The sequence below is a fragment of the Aedes albopictus genome, chromosome 3 (genome assembly GCF_035046485.1).
Source record: "Aedes albopictus strain Foshan chromosome 3, AalbF5, whole genome shotgun sequence".
Lineage (NCBI taxonomy): Eukaryota > Metazoa > Arthropoda > Insecta > Diptera > Culicidae > Aedes > Aedes albopictus.
In genome coordinates, this window is record NC_085138.1 from 402,130,218 (window position 1) to 402,157,047 (window position 26,830).

Genomic DNA, 26,830 nt, shown 5'->3' on the forward strand with positions numbered 1-26,830 from the left:
TTTTCGCGCCAATTACTAGCGGGCGCTCGAACTCCTCCGTCGTCGGATTGATCGAGAGTCACCTTCCGAAATTGTTGTTATTTTTTTATGTCGGGTTCCTTATTCGATTCGGAGCGGTTATTTTGGTTGGTTGGTTGGTTGGTTAGTTTCTTAATTGTTTCATCGGTCAATGCTATGCCGCGTTCGGCGATGCGTGCAGACGGGGAGATTCTTGCTCTCGATTCTGCAACTCTTTGGTGTTGGTTTTTGCATATCGAATTGGGTTCAGCGCGTACGTAAGGTATGCACACAGCAAAATCTAGCCACCGCATTTTGGATAGAAATTTCTCTATTTTCAACGAATCGTAGCAATCTCTGGCGCAAATGAAAGCTTATTGTGTAAGGAATTGAAAAATATTTACTTCGGGATATATTTTGACATTGTGTTTAAAATAGAGTCAAGAGAACAAGAAGTGCTCGAAAAGTTTTTGCACAAACGTGCTGAAAATCTGACAATGTACATTAAAGCGACCGTCCCCGCAGACCTAAGTTAGCTTTCAAGTATTCGGTTCTATACATCATTTAAACCTGGAAAGGTTGCAGATCAACTTAAGAGTAAGAAAAAATCGAAGTTTGGCAAGAAATACATAGTTTGGTCAACAATATGAATTTGTGGTTTGAAAAACCGAACTTTTAGAAATACATGTACAGCAAATCATCTTTTTCACTACGGGAAATGTCGGGAAAAATGGCTGGCACCCCTTATTCAAAAGCTTAGATATTGTGTATTGATTTGAATTGATTTTTGTCTCCTGTTTTTGGCGGAGAATGCTTGCGTTTGTATGCAGAAAACTATGTAGAAATTGTACTGCATTTTTCCAAAAAACGTAAAATCTCATACACTTCTAAACTCAACCCAATTGAAAAATATTGAGTAACCGTGAATTGGAACCTTCAAAAAATGTCAAGAACGACAGCTTTCATCGAAAAATAAGATTGATTTTGACACAAAGGTGGTAAAAATTTCTTGGCATGCGGTCGAAGGTACTGTGCAAAACTTTACGGAAGGACTCAAGCTCAAAACTCGAGATGACGGATATAACAAGTCAAATCAGCAATGTCTTGATGTTGATTTAAAGTAAATTAATGCTTTTTTACGATGAATTGCTTTTGGTTTGGGAACAAGTTGGAATTAATTATTACTGCTTGATTTTCTTTGGCCAGATTTTGCTGTGCGCATACCTTATTAGGGTGATTCTTTTTTTTTTTTTTAACCAGTTCATTTATTTGGGGCTCAATCGATATTAGGGTGATTCACGACGATGTCCTTTTTTATTATTATGTAGGGGAGACTGAGGAGACTTGATCCCTGGGGAGACTTGTTCCCCCCATGGTTTCTCGGAATTGGAACCAGTTTTCTTCTAGCATATTTTTTTCAAAACTACTTTTGGACAACAGACTATCACGGTGCTTCATTTACCGTTATTATAAAAAAAAATATACCATCAAAACCTGAAACGCCATTCTCTTTCTTTACCATTCCTACACCTCTGGACAAATTTAAAAAAAAAATCGTTAGACGAAATTTTGAGTTACGCCCTTTTAAAGGGCCTAACCCCTAAAAATCAGGGTTTCTAAAGAAAACCATCATATTTCATAACAAAGCATGCTTCTGCCATCAAAACGTGGAACGCCATTCTCGTTCTTTATTATTCCTACACCTCTGGACAAATTTTTAAAATAATCGTTACACGAAATTTTGAGTTACGCCCTTTTAAAGCGCCTTACCCCTAATAAATTAGGGTTTCTACAGAATACCATCATATTTCATAACAGAAGCTGAAGTCCCAAATAATAAAAAGTACTATTAATAATGTTACAATTTGATACTATGCACTAATATTACAGAATTTTGTATTAAAATTAGACGAATAGCAAACAATCAGAAAAAAACAGGGAAATTACTATTGTATTTTCATGAAAATTAATGTAATTATTCTAAAGCATGATCTATACTTCTTTAATCTTACGGTACTAGATACGGAGGTCGAAATTAAATCAAAAGAATGAAACTTTTTTAAAGATTGCTTAGAGATCTTGAATTCTTTTTAGATGTGTTTTAAAGAGTTATAATTACTTTTAAAAAATGGGGTTTTCTATTATATTTTATATAATATATATGGGTCATTCCATATGAAGTGACCGAGTAGAAGTGGAAACGTGTTATCGACCATCACGGATTTTGACCAAAATTTGTTGGAATGTTTGTTCAAATGGAGGAAGAAAAAATCCAAATTTTGGTGCCGATCGGATCACCCCTCGGCCCGTGGCAGCACCCCTCGTCTTAGCCAATACAAGAAAAATCCAAGTTTTCTCTTCCTTTTCTTAATTTATAGCTTTGAAACTATAACATATACACATTTGTGATCTTCGGCTTTTTTTAAGAAAATTGTTGGAGGAATCCAGGAAAAATATTATTTTTTCGAAACAGTGTTGCCAAACATGTTATTTTTCAATTTTAAAACTTAAAGTCGATTTTTCGTCGAATGAGTATATTTTGATTTCAAAAATTTTGATTCCATCGTGTTTATCAGACATTTTCCAATCGAAAAAGCTTAACTTTCCGAGGTCTTTTTGACCGTTCCAGAGATACAGCGTTTTTAAGCTTGAAAAACGTTTTTCTCTAATATATATGATAAGTCCAATTTACAAGTTACGCTAAGAAAACATTATTCGATGCAATTTAAAGGTGATTTGGGCTGATTTAGATCAAGGAGAATAGAAAACTATGTTAAAAAATAATTTGACAGTGTTGCCAGTTTATCAATTATGGATTTATTGAAATGGATAACAATAAATTGCTAAAGTTTAAAATTTAAGTTTTATAATCCTTATTTCAATTGAAATTCTACCTATGTAAACATTAAGGTTGACGAAAGTGTTGCCAGACATTTTATTGTTGTATCAAATCAAATTATCAAGCAAGAATCATAAATTCCTTTTTTACAATTTTATTAGTATTGGCAACACTGAACCTTGATAGTTTTCGTTTGGTGTGCAACTTTTTATTCTTCGAACAAACCTTTAATAGGGGCAGTGTTAAATTCAAATGTTCACTGAAATTTATTCATGGTTCAGAATTACGCTAATTGATTCCGGCTGTTCTTGGTGTATTTTTGGGATTTTTTAGCTTTTCAGTCCGATTGTGAGATCAAAAACAACCTTAGAGTAATGCGGGCTACAAGTTCGCACGGGGAGAAAGTTCACAGTGGGTCTTTTTCTGAGCACGAGTTAAGAACCCAAACAAATCTGTATGGGTTCGACACATAATCATGTCAGTTACTCGTCAATAAAAATTGGAACGATTTCGTTAAGGTGTGGCAGAGTTAGGCAAAAAATGTATTTCTAGGTGTTTTGATTGCATTTTTGGACCTTTTGGAACAAGAATTTTTAGTAACAGGAAGAAGAATAATCTAACAATCTCTTGATGTCAGAGAATCGTTATACCATAGTAGTTCAAGTGGTGCACTCGAATTAACAATAAACTACTAGTGCTTTTTGCAGAAAGGAACATTGTTAAAACCTCGACAGTGGGTTCGAAAGTTCGCACTAGATTTCTGAATCTAGTACATCAATATACATAATTACAGAATCTTTGAAACAATGATGATTTCGTATAGAAATTACTATTTATGTATAGTATGTGTAGTGTGCACCGTGAAATCGTTCCGGCAGAGGGTTTGAACTTCGTTTTATAAGAAGATCGATTGTAAGGCAAACATTATGTTCACCTATTTAAATCAAGAAATGAAAAATGGCGTAAAACACATTTTCGTCATCCTCGTCGTGTGTTTTCGTATGTTTCTGAAGGTCTTATGTTCATCTACTTTACCGGGGTCTTTCATAGCTTAGTTTGTAAATTCACATTTATAATTCATCACCATACTAACGGGAATAAGATTCGATTACGGTCCCGTTCAATATTTTTGCTGCATATTTGATTTTTTTTCGTGTATTTTGTGCAAAACGTATCTCTATGATTATCCCACAATGTATTTTGACAACTTCAGTAACGTTGGAAAGGACAGCTCTCAGTTAATAGTTGTTCAAGTCTTCATAAAATACAATGAATACGGAAGCTGAACACCAGGTCGTACTCCAGTTGGGCCGTAATGCTAAGAACAGAAACAAACAGATTTCATGGCTGGAGTGAAAGGACGAACATGAATTAACATGATATAAATGAACATCACACCAATAAATTGACCTGTATAAGGTGCGAACTTTTGCCTCGCATAATGCAAACTTTTGCCCCCACTGGGGCAAAAGTTCGCATTGGAGTACTTTTATTAAAAATTGTATTTCTAAAACTACAAACGGAACGCAAAAAAATCTAGTACTACGTTTTGAAGGCAACATAATAGGGACCCGTTTAACGAAGAAACACGCTATTATTTTCTTTTCGTTCAATAGTTATTTTGTGAAGTCACTTCTGGGAACTTTTCTTTCCCCGTACAAGTTCAAAACAGAAAAAAAATTGAATAGCAACTTGTACGCTAAGGCATAACATGTCATCCAGAATGGTTTTTCATAATTCTGAACTTATTTTTAGGATTTTTTTTGGGTTTTTAGTCCTAGTGTGAGATCAAAAACAACCTTATGTTCTCTTACTCCGACGTTTCGATCCGTATCGGATCTTGAGAGTCGGAGTATGAGAGCATAACGTTGTTTTTGATCTCACAATCGGATTGAAAAGCTAAAAAATCCTAAAAATACACCAAGAACAGCCGGAATAAATTAGCGTAATTCTGAACCATGAATAAATTTCAGTGAACATTTGAATTTACCACTGTCCCTATTAAAGGTTTGTTCAAAGAATAAAAAGTTGCACACCAAACGAAAACTATGCTTGATAATTTGATTTGATACAAAAGTTCTCATGTAGATTTTTACAATAAAATTAAAATGTCTGGCAACACTTTCGTCAACCTTAATGTTTAAATAGGTAGAATTTCAATTAAAATAAGATTAAATTACATAAATTTTAAACTTTAGCAATTTATTGTTATCCATTCTAATAAATCCATAATTGATAAACTGGCAACACTGTCATATTATTATTTTGACATAGTTTCTATACTCCTTGATCTAAATCAGCCCAAATAATCTTTAAATTGCATCCAATAATGTTTTCTTAGCGAAACTTGTAAATTGGACTTATTTTATATATTAGAGAAAAACGTTTTTCAAGCTTAAAAACGCTGTATCTCTGGAACGGCCAAAAAGACCTCAAGAAGTTAAGCTTTTTCGCTTGGAAAATGTCTGATAAACACGATGGAATCATAATTTTTGAAATCAAAATATACTCATTAGACGAAAAATCGACTTTAAGTTTTAAAATTGAAAAATAACATGTTTGGCAACACTGTTTCGAAAAAATAATATTTTTCCTGGATTCCTCCAACAGTTTTCTTCAAAAAAGCCGAAGGTAACAAATGTGTATATGTTATAGTTTCAAAGCTATAAATTAAGAAAAGGAAGGGAAAACTTGGATTTTTCTTGTATTGGCATAGACGAGGGGTGCTGCCACGGGCCGAGGGGTGATCCGATCGGCACCAAAATTTGGATTTTTTCTTCCTCCATTTGAACAAACATTCCAACAAATTTTGGTCAAAATCCGTGATGGTCGATAACACGGGGTGTGTACACTTGGTGTGGAATGACCCATATCCTTTCTAACGAATCGTAGGTAAAGGCTCAGTAACAGTGCACGGTTTGGGTCGAAAATGACCCCAATTTACAAGGAGGGTGCAATTTGTGAAGACGTCCCACTCACATGGCCATCTTGCTAATCGGACATCTTCGGTAATATGTTGCTATAGCCTTGTTATATGTTAAATATGTTATTTAACATATAAATATGGATATAAATATGTTGTTTAGAAAGGTCGTTTTTTGCGTGACGAAATTTGTGCATCGCCACTCCATATGACTAATATGAACATGTCTATAAAATAACAATACAAAACACTTACGTCCCACGCTATGAATGGCAATTGATACAAAAATGATTGCTTTCTACATGTTTGAAAATATTTCCCTTATATTAGCGTAATGCCCAATTTTTATACAAATACCAATACAAATAGTCAATATTAGCGCATAGTATAAAATTGTAGCATTATTTTTGATACTTTTTATTGTTTGGGACTTCAAGGCATGCTTTTGTTATGAAATATGAAGGTTTTCTATAGAAACCCTAATTTTTTAGGATTAGGCCCTTTAAAAGGGCGTAACTCAAAATTTCGACTAACGATTACTTTAAAAGTTTGTCCAGAGGTGTAGGAATGATAAAGAAAGAGAATGGCGTTCCAGGTTTTGATGTCAGAAGCAGAGATGCCAGATATACAGATTTTTCTGTATTATACAGTTTTTTTACCTTCTATACAGACAAGATACAGAGTACAGAAAATACAGATTTTTGAAGTTTGATACAGATTTCTCCAGAAAGCATAAAAATTGAAGTTATTTTCAAAAAAATCAATGGAAACTTTATGAATTGCTGCTTAAACTTTAAAAAAATTATAAAAATTTGTACATTTTCACACATGTTTTAGAAAAATAAAAACCTATAAAAATTTTGAACCGTCAAAAAGTAGTACATTTTTGTTAGTTTCTATTGAAATCTAGGACTCTCGGTGTCTGCTATACCCTGAAAAACGGCGATACTGAAAACTCTGTATTAATACAGATTTTTGATAAAAATAATCTGGCATCTCTGGTCAGAAGCATGCTTTTGTTATGAAATATGATGGTTTTCTATAGAAACCCTGATTTTTTAGGGGTTAGGCCCTTTAAAAGGGCGTAACTCAAAATTTCGTCTAACGATTTTTTTTAAAATTTGTCCAGAGGTGTAGCAATGGTAAAGAAAGAGAATGGCGTTTCAGGTTTTGATGGTATATTTTTTTTGATAATCTTCGGGCTGAAAGTCTCGATAATAAAGACATAAAAAAAAAAAATTTTTTTTGATAATAACGGTAAATGAAGCACCGTGACTATGTTTAAGCTACAAGTAATTTCGTTCGTGCATTATGATATTTTATAACGGTTGATGGTTGGTTTCCAGTTCTTCAGAAATCTTTTAGGCGATTCCGATAAATCTAATAACTTTGTCAAAATTGAATCAAATCGTGTCAAAATTTCACAGCACAAAATACTGTCAAACATGTTTACCCAAATGAAGTTGTTATAAAAATATTTCAATTAATGCAGCTTAGTGTACATAACAGTGCCATGGAGAGACTTGATCCCTCAAAGATTACACACACATTATATGTACGAAAAATAAAATTTCATTCGGAAGCCTCTATTTGCTTGGAACTTTATTATAATCAATGATGAAAGGCGTCAAATATTTATTATTTTAGTACACACCATGAAAGAGGGATCAAGTCTCCCCATTTTTAAAATACATCATATTCTTTCAAATATAAGTAAATCTTAGAATTTGAAATACACTATACTCATTAAAAATACAAGTAAACTTGAACAGAAAATAAATAGGAAGCTGATACAAATAGTACATTGGAACCTTATAAATGCACAATGCCCTACGTTGGGCGCCAATGTAACAAGATAAGTACATTGGAACCTTATAAATGCGCACTACAAGATACTCTCTCAAATTTTATGCCACCGTCTATCACCGATTGCAAGAGAGTTCGTGGGGCAATATCAGGCTGGATTTATGGGTGAACGCGCTACAACGGACCAGATGTTCGCCATCCGCCAGGTGTTGCAGAAATGCCGCGAATACAACGTGCCCACACATCACTTGTTCATCGATTCCAAATCGGCGTATGATACAATCGATCGAGAACAGCTATGGCAGATTATGCACGAATACGGATTCCCGGATAAACTGATACGGTTGATCAAGGCAACGATGGATCGAGTGATGTGCGTAGTTCGAGTATCAGGGACACTCTCGAGTCCCTTCGAGTCTCGCAGAGGGTTACGGCAAGGTGATGGTCTTTCGTGCTTGCTGTTCAACATTGCTTTAGAGGCTGTAATAAGGAGAGCGGGGATAAACACGAGTGGGACGATTTTCAGGAAGTCCGTTCAGCTGTTTCGTTTCGCCGATGATATTGATATTATTGCTCGTAAATTTGAGACGATGGCGGAAACGTACATCCGACTAAAGAGTGAAGCCAGGCGAATCGGATTAGTCATTAGTGTGTCGAAGACAAAGTACATGATGGCAAAGGGCTCCAGGGAGGAATCACCGCGCCCGCCACCCCGAATTTATATCGACGGTGATGAAATCGAGGCGGTTGAAGAATTCGTGTACTTGTGCTCACTGGGGACCGCCGACAACGACACCAGCAGAGAAATTCAGAGGCGCATTGTGGCAGGAAATCGTTCTTACTTTGGACCCCGCAGACTCTACGATCGAATAAAGTTCGCCGTAACACGAAGTTAACCATCTACAAAACGCTGATTAGACCGGTCGTCCTCTATGGGCACGAAACATGGACCCTATGTGCAGAGGACCAACGCGCCCTTGGAGTTTTCGAACGGAAGGTGTTGCGTACCATCTACGGCGGAGTGCAGATGGAAGACGGGACTTGGTGAAGGCGAACGAACCACGAGCTGCATCAGCTGCTGAGAGAACCAACCATCGTCCATACCGCGAAAATACGGTGGGCGGGTCACGTCATCAGGATGTTGGACAGCAACCCAACTAAAATGGTTCTCGAGAGTCATCCGACCGGTACAAGAAGACGTGGAGCGCAGTGAGCTAGGTGAGTCGACCAAGTGGAGGACGATCTGCGGACCCTACGCAGAGTGCGGAACTGGAGACAAACAGCCATGGACCGAGTGGAATGGAGGCGGCTACTATGTACAGCAGAGGCCACCCCGGCCTTAGCCTGATCGGTAAGGTTGGGCGCCAATGTAACAAATAAAATGGAACCCTACAAATGATCATTTTATTTTCCACATCGGGCCCACGTTTGGGAACTAGATACGAAAAGTAAAATGGAACATTACAAATGCACAAAACACAAACATGCAACACATAACATAAATTGTGCCCAGTTATCTAAGTAGATAACGAAGTCCAATCGCAGGATGACCAGGTTTCATTATTGTTCTTGGTCCATCAGTCAATCCTGAAATCGTATTTCTTCTGGCAGATTGCCTTTTTGTTCGCAGCGTTGGACGTTGGTTGCTTACATAGCTTGAATTTGGTCTAGGAATTTCTAATCCTAAGGAGGCACCCCAATTCGGGCCACAATACAAGACCGTCTACATTTTGATGTCCGTGCTAGGGGACGATTTGCGCGTCTTGTACTTGATAGTTGCCCGAAACGGTCTGAGCACTACAAATGCTAATTAAATTCAAGGGACAGATTCACAAACCAGAGTATAACGTATAGCACAAACTAACAAAACGTACACAAATAAATACAAACGTAACACACTCCATGCAACAATCGAAGAATTTTTCATGAATTAGAGAATGTAATTCATGGATAATTCTTAAATTATTTTACAAACGTAACAAGCTTCTGAAGTAAATTTCCCTTTAAATGAATCATGTGCTCAAAAGGGCACCATTGGGTCCCATTTTTCTAAAATATATCATAAGACATGCCTTCATAAAGACGCTATTTTGAAAACTTTAGCAATACTTGAAAGTCTTTCTGTTGTGTATAAGCTTGCAATAGATGTTTACCAGCCATTCTGTGCAAAATTCGGATCTAGTTTTGTGTTTTCCTCAAAGTTACTAGCAAATTAAGAAAAAGGGATCAAGTCCACCCAGTCTCCCCTATCATTAAGATTTTGGAAGGAGTTTATGTTAGTGGGGAGGGGTCACCTGATCTAGATTCACTTTGGTAAGTGATGTGATGCAAGCAACCAGGGATGGGAACACTCACTCTCAAAGAGTTACACTCACTTGCTGTTTTCTCAGCTCAGAAGCTTGCAATCAAGAAACGATGTATGAACGACTTTTGCCTTGTGGTTTTGTCTAAAAGTTTGTCGAATAGAGTAAGGGTCGCATACGCATACTAAAGTCGTGACAGAGCTGTGAAAGCGACTCTCCACGAGGTGAGTGTAATTTACATTCACCTCGTGGAGAGTTGCCTTTGCAGCTCCCTAGCGACTTCGGTATGCGTGTGCGACCCCTATTCTATTCGGCAAACTTTTAGACAAAACCACAAGGCAAAAGTTGTCCATACATCGTATCTTGATTGCAAGCTTCTGAGCTGAGTAAACAGCAAGTGAATGTAACTCTTTGCAAGTGAGTGTTCCCATCCTTGCAAGCAACTTCTATTTCAATCAAAACACATATTTTCATTGAGACTACAATATTACGCATGTCGTCACCGATGATGACGAACCATTGAATTGATGAACCACGAGCTCGCTGCATTCTATGGCGTACCTAGCATTCGGAAGGTGGCAAAAGCAGGAAGGATACGATAGGTAGGACATGTTGTGAAAACGCCTTTTCGCCTTTCGCTTTTCGCGTACAGCCGACTGCTCAGCAAGCTCAAAAACTGATATCTCAGTAAAAAATACGTTTGTTAGCTGATTCTGAGCAAAACAGTTGCAAACTGTCAAAGTTGCTGAGATCTCGGTAATGTTGTTATTTGTCGAGCACTCGGCTGTGCGGATCTCGCCGAAAGTTTGAGAAAATGCTGAGATCCCGGCACTTCAGATAAAGTGTGTAGGAGGGTTGAATACACGAAAAATATAGGTCCAATTTTATATTAAAATATTGTTTAGATTAAAAAATATGGAACAAACTCACCGATAAAAATCAAGAGATCGAACCCCCTACCAAGAAGAAGGAATGTAGGAGTTACAATAGTTATTTTTCAAAATAAGTTGCAAATTGGAAAACGTGTGCTCTTATAGATGTAAATCAACCAATTTACAATCTCTTATCATGGGTTTCTACAAAATTAGTTTTTGAAAATTTTTCCAAAAATCACGTTCAATATATGTTTTTCAATACATGTTTAAAATCGCTTGACCAATCTTTAATCTTCTGGCATACTTTCGTAAATGTTTTTGTTGCTTTGAAATGTTGTGAACAAACTACAACCACCGACGAACTGACGTGACAGTGGTTTTTCAAAACAGTCCCCCTCAATTTAACGTTCAACCAGCAAAGCTAGCGAACCCTTCTGTCAAAACAGCGCAGACGCGAACCTCATCCTATATGAACACACGGGGGTTTGGGATCAAGCTAGCAAAGCAACGCGAACCGTTATAGAGGTGGCGGTAGTGTTCGGCTTCCTTTCATCATGGCGTCGCGGACAACAAATTTGAATTTGTTCGTTCTGGCTGTCACGTCGGTTCGGCGGTGCTACAACCTTAAATTTTTCGATATTGTTATGCTCAAAAAAACAGTTCAGAAGCACAATGTCAATGTCAATGAAATGTCAAATTAGATAACTTAATTTGATCGTTTTCATTCATAATTTTGGTCTCAAATTGAAAACAAAAAAATCATTCAAAATAACAATATAAAAGCTTAAGCCTTTAAGTTTTGAAGTGTTCTGAGTTTTCAATATGCGAGGATTTTTTTTTATTAAAAAAATCTTCCTCTTTGTTCCATAACCTTAAATACGATGCTGAGTATCTTTTGATTTAGTCAAAAACTGCTTAAACAGCTTCCTCATTTCCAATTGTCAAGGGATTAAAATGTTTTTGGACCCTAAAGTAAAAATTTGGTGAAAAAAGAAAAAAAAGGAAAACCTTGAAACATATATTTAATGTGATTTCGACAAAAAAATGTTTTAACAGTTTATTCAAAAATTAATTCTGAAGAACACCATGCCATGAGAATGAAAGTTGATTGAAAACTAAAATAGTTATGACAATGAAAGGAAAAGCACCTTCTTATTACTTGAAAATTCAAATTTTAGCGTATGACCTTTAAATTTTAATATTTTCGGCTCCAACTCCGAGGTTTTTTTTATGTGGTTTGAATCTAAAAGAGCACACGAATTTCAATTTTCAAGACTTTTGAAAAATAAGCCAACTAGTTGGGCATCCCTCTGCTTTTTATCGATAATACGCCAAAACACTTCCTTTTTATTTTTTATTTTTTGGGGCTGAAAGTCCATAAAAAAAATTTTTTTTTGTACATGGGCGTCAGTGGGCTTATGGGTAAAATTATCTACAGCTTGACTATACATTGCAATGTTAAGCCCAACTGCGAGCTTTTCGAAAATAATTGTGATTTCCATGTGCAATTGTGTTTGACATAATTTCGAAAAAATAAACATCCTTCAGTATTCAGGGAGAATGTTTCATTTGTCAAGGTACCAACTCTGTCTGGTTTCTTGCAATAAATCGACATTGACGAATAATTATAAGTAAGTAACTTCACCCAAACATTTTATTAGAAATCTGTAAATGAAAATCCAACAATTGAGATACTGGAGAAATTTCTAGTACAACTATTTAAGAATTTTCAAAACTATGAGTAATAATATGAGTTTTTGTCAAGTATCTTTGAAAAATGCGTAATAAATTGAAATTCTTTCTTAGGCAAAGTTGTGGTCCTTGTTCCACCCTACAATTCGTTCTTTGACACCAAAGTTCGAACTCTTATCTTTTTCTTGCAATTTTGATTCAAATGTGCGGCACAGTGCGCAAGAAAGTGCTTATGCTTACCTTGACAGTTGCAAATTTATGATCTGAAATGTGATGTTTAAATCGAAATTGCAAGAAAACGATAAGAGTTAGAACTTTGGTGTCAAAGAACGAATTGTAGGGTGGAACAAGGACCACAACTTTGCCTAAGAAAGAATTTCAATTTATTACGCATTTTTCAAAGATAATTGACAAAAACAAATTAAAACACACTACTTTTGAGCTATTTGCTCTAGAAAACTTAGTTATTTAACTAAACCAACCGATTCAAGGATGTGATTCGATAGAAAATTTAATAATCTTTCGAATAGGGGTAAAAAAACTACGATAAATTTGACCATTTTCAAGTTATAGCCAGATTAAGGGAATAATAGTCAAAAAATGTATAATTCAATAACTACGTAACGGTTGAGATTTGACCATATGCGTAGAACAATTGTTTTCACCATTTGTGATCCTCTATCCCCCTCTAAAAAGTTTGCACTTACGAACCTAACACCCTGTATATGAAAAGTATAGTGAGTACTACCCTTTTAAACCTTAACCAACCACTAAATCTTTTATATTATTCTCAAACAAGCTTTTCATGTATTTAGAGACTTCTTCAATATTTTAAAATGCATGTGTTTGCTTAAAAGCAGTGCTGCTCTGCTCTGTTTGCGGTAAAGTGGGTCATCTGAAACGGGTGCAGAGATGCCAGATTTTTCTGTATTATACAAATTTTTGACCTTTTATACAGACAAGATACAGAGTACAGAAAAATACAGATTTTGGAAATGTGATACAGATTTCTCCAGAAAGCAAAAATTGTTTTTTTTTATTTTCACACAAGTTTTAGACAAATAAATACCAGTAAAGATTTAATACCAACAAAAAGAAGTAATTTTGTTTAGTTTCTATTGAAATCTAGGACTCTCGGTGTCTGCTTCAATACGGCGATACAGAAAAATCTGTATTGATACAGATTTTTGATAGAATTATCTGGCATCTCTAATGGTGAGACAAACTGTATTACTCTAAATTTCAAATTTTCAATGCAAGTTGTGCGGTATTAGCTTTAAAACATTCAACTAAATGAATTAACGACGAAAAATTATACAACAAAGATTTTTCTGTAGTTCCCATGAATAAAATCTCTAAATCTCCGAAACTATTTGCGGGTTGTCATAAGAATACTTAATCATTGAAAATAAATACTAAAAATAAATAATACTTATAACCTCCACTAATAATAATAATGATACTAATAATAAATACATACTAATAACCTCCAAAATGTAATTCACAATAAAACACCTTTTATCTCATTTTTTTAATGTTTATAAATTATTTGTCATTTCACCTAACGTTCAATTAAGGATTATGCTCTAAAACTTCAACATGACTAAAACTCAAAATAGTTATAAAAATTGTAAAAAAATAAAAAATAATGAAAAAGTGTCTAATCGTGTATAACATTTTGGAAGTTTGGAGAGGCTTAGTTTGATTTGAAAACAAGTTAGACCTGGTCTTGTAGACTCACTGAAATTATCGCCGAAAAATTAATACAAGACACCCTCGATGAATATCTGAGATAATGGAGTCCTTAAGGCATTTTCTAGATTTTTTTCCTCTAACTTATGTAATTTCTTTAAAATTACCCCATCACATGTTATGATAGGTGCATATTAGGGTGTCCCAAAATTGCACATGGTCAAAAAGCTTGGGGGCTCATCCTGCAAATGGTAGCTAAGGGTGTTAGAAACAAACTTTTGTATGACGGCAACTTTCATAAATGACGTTTAGAGGCCGCCCCGGCATTTTTTTTTTGAAAAATGGCCATTTTTCGTACTAAATATCATAGAAATATTTTTTACAGTACAAAAATTGGCAATACCCACCATTTTTATATTTTTTACAGTTTTATTTAGATCCTAACTACATGGGAAAAATAAATAATGTTTTGCAGATAACTTTTTGATACTAAATTTTTGAGTTTACTAAAATTTGTCGAGAGAGCTAGCTTTTTTAGAATTCTTTGCTAGTTAATTTCTGTATGAAAGTATTGAATAACAAAACCTAAAAATCAATTAATGATGTCACCAGAATTCCTAAACCCATTCAAGACAAAAACTTGTTGAGCATACATGACTTATTACTCTGTATGTGTTTTTGGGAAGTTCTATGTGACATTTTTAGAAAAATACCTATAAATTCAAATTTCACCAAAAAGTAAATCGTGAATAACTTTAAAACAGATAGAAAAAACGCCATGCTGTCTTCGGCTAGATATCATATCATTTGATTTTTTAAAATTTTATTCTTTGTTTTTTTTATTTTTTTTTTTTGTAAAAGAAAACTGACTTCCAGCCTCAAAATTTGTCAAGTAGCCTGGGATGGTAAAATGATTCGTTCAATTTTTTCTCGAATTTTTATTTTTCATCGATATTTAAAACAAGCAAAAGGAAGCAGTATATGAAAATTTTGATTTTTATAAAAGGCATAATTTCCAATAAAAAAAAGTTTACATTTTTTCCTACATCTAACTGTACTTTAGTTACAGCGGTGTAAAAAAAAGACAAAAATATGGGAAGTTGTGACATGTTATTGGAGATTTCTTTACTGTATTCGTCCAAAATGATTGATAACATTTTACAAGGTAAATTTTTCCTTTTATTTTTCTTTTATTTTTGATTTTGAGAACGGTTTGATGCAGGAAAAAACATGTAAACTTTTTTCATAAAAATTGTATGTAGAATCTATTTTTGGTACCAAAAATTGTTTCCTTCTGCTTGTTTTCAAAATCGACCAAAACTGAAAATTCGAGAAAAGATAGTTAGAAGACTATGACCATCCTAGGCTACTTAGAAAACTTTGAGGCTGGAAATCAGCTTTCTTTTACAGAAAAAAAATAAAAAAACAAAGAATAAAATTTGAAAAATTTAAATGATATGATATCTAGCCGAAGACAGCATGGCGTTTTTTCTATCTGTTTTAAAGTTATTCACGATTTACTTTTTGGTGAAATTTGAATTTATAGGTATTTTTCTAAAAATGTCACATAAGAACTGCCCAAAAACACATACAGTGTAAAAAGTCATGTATGCTCAACAAGTTTTTATAAAAATATTCGAGGGGGCAGGTGATTCAAATCACATGACATTTAATCTTTTTTTATCTAGAAGTCCTTCTAATATCCTGTAACATTTTTGAAGACATCATTTCAATCCAACAAACCGTCGTCATAGAGTTACAATTTAATTTTTTTTAAAAAAGATAATTACTTTGTTTTTTCATAAGCCCTTTTCAAGTTTTAGGTGAAGAATATTGCAAAACCAATAACATGAAACACATTTTCGGGTAGAAGCATGGGACAAGACCTTTTTCAATTACAATGAAATTTTGTCTACGCTATTTGTGCGTTGACCCGGGAAAGCTTAAAATAAGTAAGAATTGTCTGATAGTTTTATTAACACTTTGAAGAATTTTTCAAATCAAATCAAATTAACTAACTTGATGTCCCAACTTTTAACCCAACTTTTAACCTAACTCGGATCACCCTACAACTGAAACATGTAGGTATGATTTCATTTAGGAATAAAAAATATGCGATTTGTAAATATGCAGCAAGCTTCGCAATATAAAAAAAATCAATGACGCAACCTCAACAGTCCAATTTGAATCCAATGCTAAAAGTAGCACTGACTGAGAATGCACCCAGACGACCAAGTCACCACGGCGCACAGACTCTTCTTGACTGACCGCCCCGCGCGAATCGAATGATGACTGGGGTATAATTAAATTTGGAAAATTATGGCCAGAAAATAACAGGTACGATTCACCTCTCCAGCCCAGTCGGTTCGGGGGCTCACGATCTTCTGCAGGTTTGCCTTTTTTTTATTTTGCAAGTTCAAGCTAGTGAGAGTGTTCAATCAATAAGAACAAGAACTCCGGATCAGCCGAACGTGAACAACACCAACCAACGTTCGCGCGCGTAAACTTTAATCGAAAATGATTGTATTGATTCTTGATTACAGAGAGCGTGGAGCGAGAAAAAGCAGTGCGAGAAATCGGTCGTTTGCACCGGAATGGGCCGGAAGAAATTGGTACCCAAGAGGGCGCGGCGAGAGCCGGTGAGGTGTTTTAGAATGAAGTAATGTCATATCTGTGGACTTGAATTTTTTTGGAATTAGTGTTGTAATCTGCAACACTTAATCAAGAAAGATTAATATTTAAGGCAACTTATAATTGCATACATGATCAACTGTACGACATAAAATTTACGCCAAGAAATCTAGTCTTTGAAGTACCGTTCGCAGCAGTTGTAAACCTTCTACAGAATAACACACCTAAGGATAATCAACAAAAGTCAAAACATGCTCTGGCCTTGCGCTTCATCCATCCGCACTGCTGACTGCCTTCCTGAATGGAGGCAGAAAGTGTAATGAATGGGGCTTAATATGTACTCATTACGATATAATTGGTATTGGTGTAATTTGTGCTGATTTTATTAGGTTCGCAGTCAAAGTTTGCTCTCCTTTCAGTGTGGTAAACCACAATCCCTTAGTTTTTTTTTAATTTATTGATCCCGAAATTCCACTGGTTTTGGAATTTGGGAATGTGTTTACAAAGCATCAATTCATATTCTTTCTGGATTTATTAATGTTTTATAATAAAGTTGTCATAACAACGTTTATTCTTATTGGTTTTATAACTATCGCAGCCAAGCGATTTGCGGTTTTGAAGTGTACTTGAGATACTGCGCATGAAACTTTATTTAAACAACTATTTGTAAATGTAATTGTTTTGAGGAGGTTTTGAAAACTACAATAAAACCAAATACGTTTATTTTAATTGCAAGAGAGGTTTAATGACTTTTTCCAATATATTTGACTTGAACATGTTACTTGGGTACTCACGCAGCATCCATCCGATTTTTATCAAGTCCAAACAAGTCTTTATACAACGTTAAGAAGCCCCCATTATTGCTACTACAATCACGACCGTGAAGATCCAACCAGGCTCGAAGCGAAAAGATTAATTGATTCAATTCCAGTTAGCTTTCTCGGTACCCTAGTTTAGAGAAGAGAACACGATCCAGCGTGGAGCACACGCGAAAGTGATTCTTGCTCAACCGCGGAAGCATCTGACCAAGCTCTTAGTCATGCTCACGATTAGAACGACGATGGATGATCCCAGTGCTCATTCTTGGATTAGATTCTGGTAGGTAATTTGTTATTCCATCAAGCTGATATCCCACCACCATCTAACGTGCAAATTCGCACCATCCATTTCGCTAGCTGTTGGATGTTCACTTTAGATCTGAAGATTCTGAAACGGTTTTGAACCAACATCGGCCAGTCACTCCCCGCGGGCAGGACGTTTCAGGATCCATCAGCAGCAGAGAGCTTGATGCTTTTTGCGAGCCTGATTGGGCACGCTGATAGCGTAGTATAGAGATTAGCCCGACCCGACGTGTACGAGCGTCCCAAAACGATAGGGAGTTAGTGGTTTTCCACCATCACCACTACCGTGCGAATGGAGGGCGTGGATATTGCTTTTTAAAGTGGCAGCCGAGCCCCATCTACGCCACGGTTCAGCAGGTTGAAGAATTTATGAGCGTCGTTGTCGGGAGGTGAAGATGCTAAAATTTATGTTCTAAGGATCGATTAGACGATGTGATCTTCTTTTTATATTTCTTCTTCATTACGACTCGACAATCCCACTGAAACTTGACCTGCCCCTCTTCAACTTTCCCACAATTATTAATTGATGGGTTGTCTCTGCCTACCATTGCATGAGTTATTATGTATATTATGTGACCCGGAATACACTAGTGCTACCTTGGTGGACTCCCCAAAGCGGGTCATAGATGTTCGTTGCTGCAGGCTACGCAGCTAACCTTGGCGGTGCGATGTGCACTAGCCCCTTTCTGAAACAATGCCTTCTTGGTGATTCCGGAACAGTGCTGTCATGGTAAAATCAGAGCTAGATACTCAAGGCAAGGTCCCCATATTTCAGTGTCCCTACTCCCATTCCATGACTTCAGTATTGCGCCTTAAGAACATGATTTGGACGATTTTTCCTCATCAGGAAATCATTTAGTGAAAAAGAAAAAAGACCATCAGTTCTTGAAAGAATCCCTGAAGGAATATCGGAAGTGACGCGAGGAAAATTCGTGCAGAAATTAAACGAGGTTTTTCTGAAGGCATTCATAGAGGAATGTCAGAGGACACTCATTGGGGAACCCCTGGTGGAATTTTTAAAAGAACCTATTGAGAATTTTCTAGTAGATTCCTGTAGCAATTCCTGGAGGAATATCTGGAGAACCAAATGCATTTTTTTTTTAATAATTTCCTGAAAAAATCCTGAAAGAAATTCCTAAAGCTATCCTTCGAGAAAATCATGGATGAATTTCTGACAAAATGGAATTCAGGCACTGAGGAATTCAAGAGGGAATTTCTGTATGAGTTTTCACAGGATTTCTTGAAATAATTCCTGCTAGAACCACCGAACAAAATATGGAAGATTTTTTTGAGGAATCGCTAAGGAAATTTCTGGATACGTCCCTTTGATTTCGGGAATTGACAATGGAATCCTTGTATTTCTTTAGGAGTTCCTTGAGGAGTGCGTGATACAATACCTGTATGAATTCCCTAAGAAATCCCTGGAAGAACTTTTGAAAAACATGAAGAGGAATTTTCAGAAGCCTTGGAAGAATCTCTCAAAAAAGACTAAATAAAAGCAAACATTTCGGAAGCATTTTGAATCTCTAGGAGATTTCTGATTCTGAGAAATTTAATAAGAAGGAATCCTTAGAGGAATTTCTTAATGAACCCCACGAAGAATTTCAAAAGTAACTATTGGAGGAATTTATGAAAGAACTCTTCGAAGATTTTAAGAAGAAATTCATGAATCAGTATCAAAACTTTGACCTGAAAATTTTTGAAAGAAATTTAAGAAAGATTTTCTTTCAGCAATTCTTGAAAGAATTTATGACAAAACCTTTGGAGAAATGTCTTATAACATCCCGAATTCGCTGGAGAACTTTGAAGAAATCCGTGGAAGATTTTTCGAGATAATCTCCGGAAGGATACCTTTAAAACATCAATGAAAGTCCTTCCTCAAAAATGGAATGTTTTTAGAGAAATACTTCGAGAAATTTCTGGAACATTCTCTTGAGGAATTTCAGAAGGGGGCTTCGAGAAGAATCTTCAGAAGATTGTATAGAAAAATCCTGGGAAGAATTTCTGAAGGAATATCAAGAGAAATTTCCAAACGAGTCCCTTGATTAATTTCATAAAGAATTAACCCCTGGAATATTTTCTCAGAAATCACTGGAACAATTTATGAAAGAATCCTAGAGTAATTACTGGGGAAGTCCAAGCAAGAAATATCAGGAAACTCCTACAGAAATTTCGGAAGGAATTTCCTGAAGAATTTCTGAAAATTTCGAAATGAATCCCTAAATGGTTTTTTTTTTTGAAAGAATACCTGGAGGAACTTCCCTGGAAGATTTCCTGTAAGCATCCCTGGAGAAGTTCTTAAGGAATCCATGGAATATTTGTGAGGGAATACTTGGTGAAATTTCTGGCGAATTCTGTAGCCTTATTTTAAAGAAATCCCTAGAAAACATCACAAAAACCTCTTTGGAAGAATTTTTGAAAAAAAAAACATCTTTGGTGGATTTTCAAATGAAATCCACGGAATATTATCTGAAGAAAATTATACAATAGTCTCTACAGGCAAGCTTTGAAAAAACCCTCCCAATGACTTTTTTTTTTTTTTTGACGTTTCCACTTTTTGGTGGAGAGCTCGGACCTAGTTGATCCATCTCGCTCTTCCCAATGACTTTTTATTTTTTTTTAAACATCGAGAGGCATCCTAAGTGAAATTTTTGAAGGAATCCCTGGAGGAATTTCTCAAGCTTTCCTTAAAGAAAGTTTTTGGATGATTTATCGGAGGGTTTTAGAAGAATGCGTAAAAGTATTCCTTTGGCAAATGGTTTTCTGAAAAAAAAATCTTGGATACATTTTCTGATGAATCTCTGGGGGAATTACCAAAGGAATATTTCAAAGATTTTCTAAAAATCTGGGAGAGTAACAAACAGAATCTGTAGAGGATTGTCTAAAAAAATCCCAAGAGTAATTGCTGTATAAATATCTTGTGCAAATTCTGAACAAATCCATGCACGAAATAAAAAAAACAATCAATGTAATATTTTCTTAAAGACTTTTTCTTAATTTAGAGGAAATACCTATTGGAAAATCTGTAGGAATTTCTAAAAGGATCACTGAAAAAAATCCAATATTTACTAGATTTTTTCAAGAATCTCCTAAATAATTCCTTGGATTAATTTTTATGGAATTTCTAAAGGAATTTTCGGAAGACTTTCTGAAAATCCTCCGGGAAGAATTTCTAAAAAAATCTTTTGAGGATTATCAATACACAGGAGATATTTCTGAATAACTATATAGAGGAGTTTGTAAAGAAATTCTTGGAGGGAATATCTTAAAAATCTATGCAGTAAATGCTGAAGAAATCCTTGGAGAAATTGCGGAAACAAAAATAACTCTTTGTGAATTTTCTGGTGGAATCATTCTTGCTGGAATTCCTGATGGATCCGCTGAAGAAATCTCTTAAACAATCCCGGATGAACATGTTCGTATGAATATGAAAAAAAAATCCAGTGAGTGTTTTTGAAGTAAACTTTTCAGGAATTTCTGAAGGAATTTTCAAAAAAAAAAACCATGGTGAAATGTTTGTGCGTTTGCACAAGAAAACGAACACAATATTATATGAAACACAGGCAAATTTCTTATGTGCAGGAGGAGAAGTTTTCAATACCATAAAAGAATTTTTGAAGAAAACTCTGGAGAAATTTAAAAAAAAAATGTTAAGAAATTCTTAGAGGAATTTTTGATGCAACCCATGGATGATTTTCATAAAAAAAACATTTTCCGAGTATTCTGCGGGGAAATTGCTGAGAGAGGTTTTCTAAGAATTTCTTAAAATCAGGAAAGTGTCAAATGGAATCTGTGAAGAATTTTCTAAATGATTCGCCGGAAAATTCTGGGATAATCCTTGCACAGATTTCCAAAAAAAAGGTTCCAGATTTTTTTATTCCAGAGGGAATACCTATTGGAATTTCTCATTCCCTAAGATTCAAAAAACCTAAATTGATTGCCAAGTAGCATTATTCAAACGGGAAAGCTTTTCAAACATATTTCTGGCACATTCTCTGGAAAAGGTTCCGAATGAGGAACAGAACATGTTTCTTAATGATGCCTTCGGCATTATGTGTAAATATTCCATTCCGTTTTTTTTTCACAAACCACTTAACGGTTCCTATACGAAATATCATCATATTTAAAATATAAGAGAGATCTGCCAAAAATGTTCTAAAGTGAAAGATTATCGAGTAAAATTCTATTCCGTTTTTTTTTTGCATCCTATGACATCCTCTTCGTCCTTTCGACGTTTTGTCACCCAACCCAGAAATTCATCTACCAGCTGCTATTTATGTAAGTTTTTCTTTATAGACTTTACCTCTTGAAGAGACCAAAGTATACTCAAATAATGCCTTAAGAAATTATTTAAAAAAAAACTGTCACTATTTAAACTCTTGCAAGAATTTCTTCAACGATATCTTTTAGGGCGACTGCTTCAGAAATTTTACGAAAAAAAATAAAGAAAACAGTCCGAAGCTTACCCAGCACCAACTAAGTGGTTTTCACGCATATATTCAGCATTTCTTCCGAAACATTTCGTTAGTCACTTTACCAAAGACGCATTCCACACTTCATTCTCAAATTTCCACCAGAAAGTTTGTTAGAATTTCTTGCCTCTTTCTTCTCCTAAGCTTTTCGTCGATTTTTTAAGAGCACCGGTCCCCAGTAGGAAAGATCTCTACTTGCCGCTAGAATCCTCGAAAAAAAAAAATCAGGATATTTTCTGCGTGTTCCTTCAAGAATTCTCCAGAAACCTAGGCCAGGAATTTAGTAAAAAAAAAATCGGGAAGCTTCACTAGATTTCCGAAGAGTAATATTTTCAAGATCTCCGCCGGAATTTGTTAATGTATCTTCCGCGTGTGTTTTCAAAAACTATTTCAGATATTCCTCCGCAAATTGCTCGACACCATTTCAGGATAGGTTTGCTTATAGTTGAGCAGTACAGTAAAGTTTCTCTCAGAATCCGTAGAGTTTTATTATTAACTTTTAATTATGGAAGAACTCATTCAATTGGTTAGCCGTAAAGTAAAAGTAAAGCGTGTATTGCAGGAATTCTGGAAGCTTTTGGTGAAATTCCCAGAAATAGGATTTCTAGTGTTTTATTTTCTGATAGAACTCTTGATTGAATTGCTAGAGCAAGAAGGGATTTTTTTTTAAATTTTCCTAGAGTTACTGTACATTTCGTAGCAGAAATTCATATGTAATTCATTGATAAATTTATATAGGTATTATTACTGAATAAATTAAAAAAAAAACAAACATAAATTTCAAAGAGCGGATGAATAAAAATAAAACAAAAAATAAATCTTACGAGAAAATTTTTAAAAAAATGCAGCCAGCAAATCCAATTGATGAACAATTTTCTGAATAAATGTCAATTTCTTGATTTTGCTGTGACTGACCAAACCATGTGGGAAATTACACTGTTGAAAATGCTTTGACATCCATGTGCACAACAGAACATGTGCTCGATGAACAAATTGAGATTTGAATTATGAAAAGAAATCCACGTACTCCTGTGAGACTCGAACTCTCGACTCCCAATTCGCTAGAAGGAATAGAAGCGCCCGTCTAGCGAACTGGGAGTCGTGAGTTCGAGTCTCATCTTATCAAGCTCTACAAATTTGAAAAGACATCTCCTATTCTTTGTACTTTTGCAACACGCCAAGTGCAACCTTGTTGATCCAGAATAAATTTGAAATGCCCATCCATCCAGTTTGTGAAGAAAATACCGGGAACACTTGAATAAATAAAATCCATAAACACTATATACAATCTTGTATCAACAAGATTGGTTTCCCTTCAACTGAAAAAAAGTAGTCTCCCTTAAACGATAACCTGCCATTTAATCCTCTTCACATTACGGCAGAATAATTTATTACGTGTGCTCACTAATGATATAATAAAATATTATCCATGTTCAACCCAAAGTGGCCATAAATTATTACCATCAATCCGACGCGCCGTTTCCCATCATCCCTTCAAGCCCACGCGGCACACCAGCAGAAGAAATTGGCACAAATCTCTAATCACGAAGAACACTCGCCACTCGGGTTTTCATCTTTTCATTCCCTCTCTTCACGGCTATCAACGATCAATAAGGGAGCCTAATGAATCACTTCTTCACGATCATATCCCAGCCCAGCTCCCGCACAGTATACACCCATTAAAAAGCATAAACACACACACACTTGGTAAAAGCAACACACTCTCATATTTACAAAGCTTGTTTTTCGTAGGTACAAATATCTGGAAGACTCACCTCCGCCGAGTGTCGCAACCGCCTGGTGCTTGGAAGTGGTCGTCGTTCCCACCACGGTCCCGTTGTTGGTCTGCAGCGTCGGAGAGGCCCCCATGACCCCGTACTTGATCGGCTTGAAGTGGAAGAACGACGGTGAATATCCGGATCCGGCGCGGCTCAACGAGCTGAACCGCTCTTCGCGATCTTCCACGTAGAGACCTTCCTTACCCATGGCCGCCAGCTGACGGCCCTTGGGCATAAACATCACCAGAAACACTGTGGAAGCCGTTGCCACCAGTCCGAAGGCAAGGCACGCGTCCCGATGCCGATCGGCCACGGCCAGCCCGCACAAGGTCCACCCCAGCCAGATGGGTATGATGCCACCGACGGCCAACCCGATGTACGTTGCTTCACGATAGTTGTCCCGAATGCCGCGCGATTTGATTGCCAGAATGGCCACGAATATGATCAAGAACACTACGTAGATCAACGACAGGAGCAACTCCGAGAAGGTCGTGTGACACAGCGGGATGGTTGGATTCACATGAGACAAGTCTCCAGCGGTGAGCAGCAGGTGGTACCGACTGGAAACCGCTGTGCCTCCCGATATGGGAACCTGATCTACACTGGGAGGTGACGTCAGAAGCCACTGTGCTCCAACGGCAACCTGAATAAGCACTGCGAAGAGTAGCAGCAGCCCTTGGTAGGGTGCTGGAAGATACACTCCACCGTTGAGACTGATCAAGAAGACGCACTTGACCAGCAGTGATGCAAACACGAGGGCAAAGGCAACACCAGCTCCGAAGCGCATCGTTGCGCAGGAAAGAATCGTTGGATTGATGGTGAGAACAGCTGCCAGGCCCGAACACGAAAACAGTCCAAGAAGCAACATTTGACCGAGGAACAGATGGCGCCGGCTGGGAGACGTACGCCAAGCTTTGCACAACACAAATATTTCGAAGGCTGCCATCATGATCATCGACAAACAGGCTAGTACCAAAACAGGCACCACCCAAGGTTCTTTCCGCAGTCCACTCGGATAACTAGCCGCGATGATAGTCGGTGGTGTAACGTTTAGCTTGTGGGTATTACTGCTACTACCATGGTGACTCGTTGGATTACGAGCCGCCAAGATTACACCACCAGGACGCACGGTCGTCGAACGCGAAGCAGCGGTAGACGCTGTCGATGGCACTACGAAAAATTCGGTGGACATTTCTAACCGATGGGCTTGCGCCGAAGACGCGTTTGCACTGACATTCTGTTGACCGACCAGCAATGCCAAACTGTTATCCCTTATATTAGCACTCTCCAGCAAAACATGCTGATCTTCCAAGCCCCGATTGTTAACACTTCTTCCTTGCACATCCAATTGGTCTGGTTCTTCGACCTCTTCGAAATCTTCTTCCTCATCATCACCATCACCGTCATTCTCCTCTTCCCCTTCGTGATCTGTTTCGGTCTGTTCTTCATCATCTTCATCGGGGCCCGTAAAGTACTCACTGCTACTATTTGTATCCTCCAAATTTTGAGCCACCCCAGTCACCAGGACATCACTTCTCTTGATATCATGCTCATTATGCACCAGCGTGTGCAGCTCTTCGTGATTCTCACCGTCACCCGTCACTACACTTGCCACCCCAGCGCCGAATCTTCCCGCATTCCTATAAGTCACCCCGGGGTACGCATTCCCGGGTCCGGGCTGTCGTCGGAACTTGCTCCCACCCGCGGCCACCGAAGGCCCAACGACACTCGCGATCGCGCCCGGCCCTCCACCATCTTCCACGTGCGGCCGATTGCGGGGCGCTAACCGGTCGCCAAATTTCGGAATATTCAACAACTCGCGATAATTTCTGCTTTCATCCGCGTTCAGATCGTCGAGCTCGCCGCTGCTGCTACTTGCGCCAGAACACCGATTCACTAAGCTCGCTAAGCTGAGCGTAACGATCGTTACCGCCAGCATCAGCGCCGACTTTTTTGGCCGACGAGCCATATCTGACTGACAGAACAGGGACGACTGGCCGCTCGAAACGCACTGCGGCCGCGGCGCGACCGCCCGACCGGAGAGCTCTGGAGCCGCCCGCCAGCAAGTCCACGATCGCGCGAGAGACTCATTTTTCTCTCTTTCTCTTTGTGCACCAATTCTGCATCGAAACCGTTTCTCGCGCATGCAAACCGGTGCATGCCAGCGCGAGCGAGCGAAGGCTTGCGGCTTACCGCGCGACTTGCAATTTCTTCGTTCTTGTTCTTGCAGCGAAAGAGTTCAAGTTCGCGATCGCGATCGCGGAGAGCGAGCCGCCCGCCGTCATCGACGCAGCGCGGCGGCTAATGACGATCGATGATGATTCCAGAGATGCATTCTCTTGCTCTCTGCTTCGTCGGCGCTCTCGCGAACGGCTTTCGCGAGCTCTCTGTTTTGAATTTAAATAGCGCGAGAGACTTAACTTTTTAAAGGGTGTGCTCGTTGGTCCAGATTGTTCGCGGGAGAAATGCACCCAAGCCCTGCTTGTTGCTGAGGACGTTCTGTTGAGGTTCAAAGTCAATGCTTCGTTGTGCTCTGCTCAGATGCAGCCGTCGCCTGTTATGCTCTGGGTTGAGTTGGCTGGTAAGGTTCAAGCACATAATGGTATCTAAAGAAGTGTGGTAATGGTCCGGCAGAGCAGTCGCGTAATAGTCGTCGTCGCTGAATGAGGGTCGCATGGTGTGTGTTGGACGCGATACTGAC

General features: G+C 37.3%; 1 protein-coding gene across 2 annotated transcripts in view; it reads right to left on the reverse strand.

Moving 5' to 3' along the window:
- The window catches only part of LOC115255993 (uncharacterized), a 283,008-nt gene extending 256,861 nt beyond the window's left edge, over positions 1-26,147 (reverse strand). For both annotated transcript variants that reach the window (XM_062856101.1, XM_062856100.1), the window contains exon 1: positions 24,127-26,147. In XM_062856101.1, coding sequence (XP_062712085.1) covers positions 24,127-26,098 — 1,972 coding nt within the window. In that variant the 5' untranslated portion in view covers positions 26,099-26,147. The remainder of the gene's footprint in view (positions 1-24,126) is intronic.
- Between the last annotated feature and the right edge of the window lie 683 nt (positions 26,148-26,830).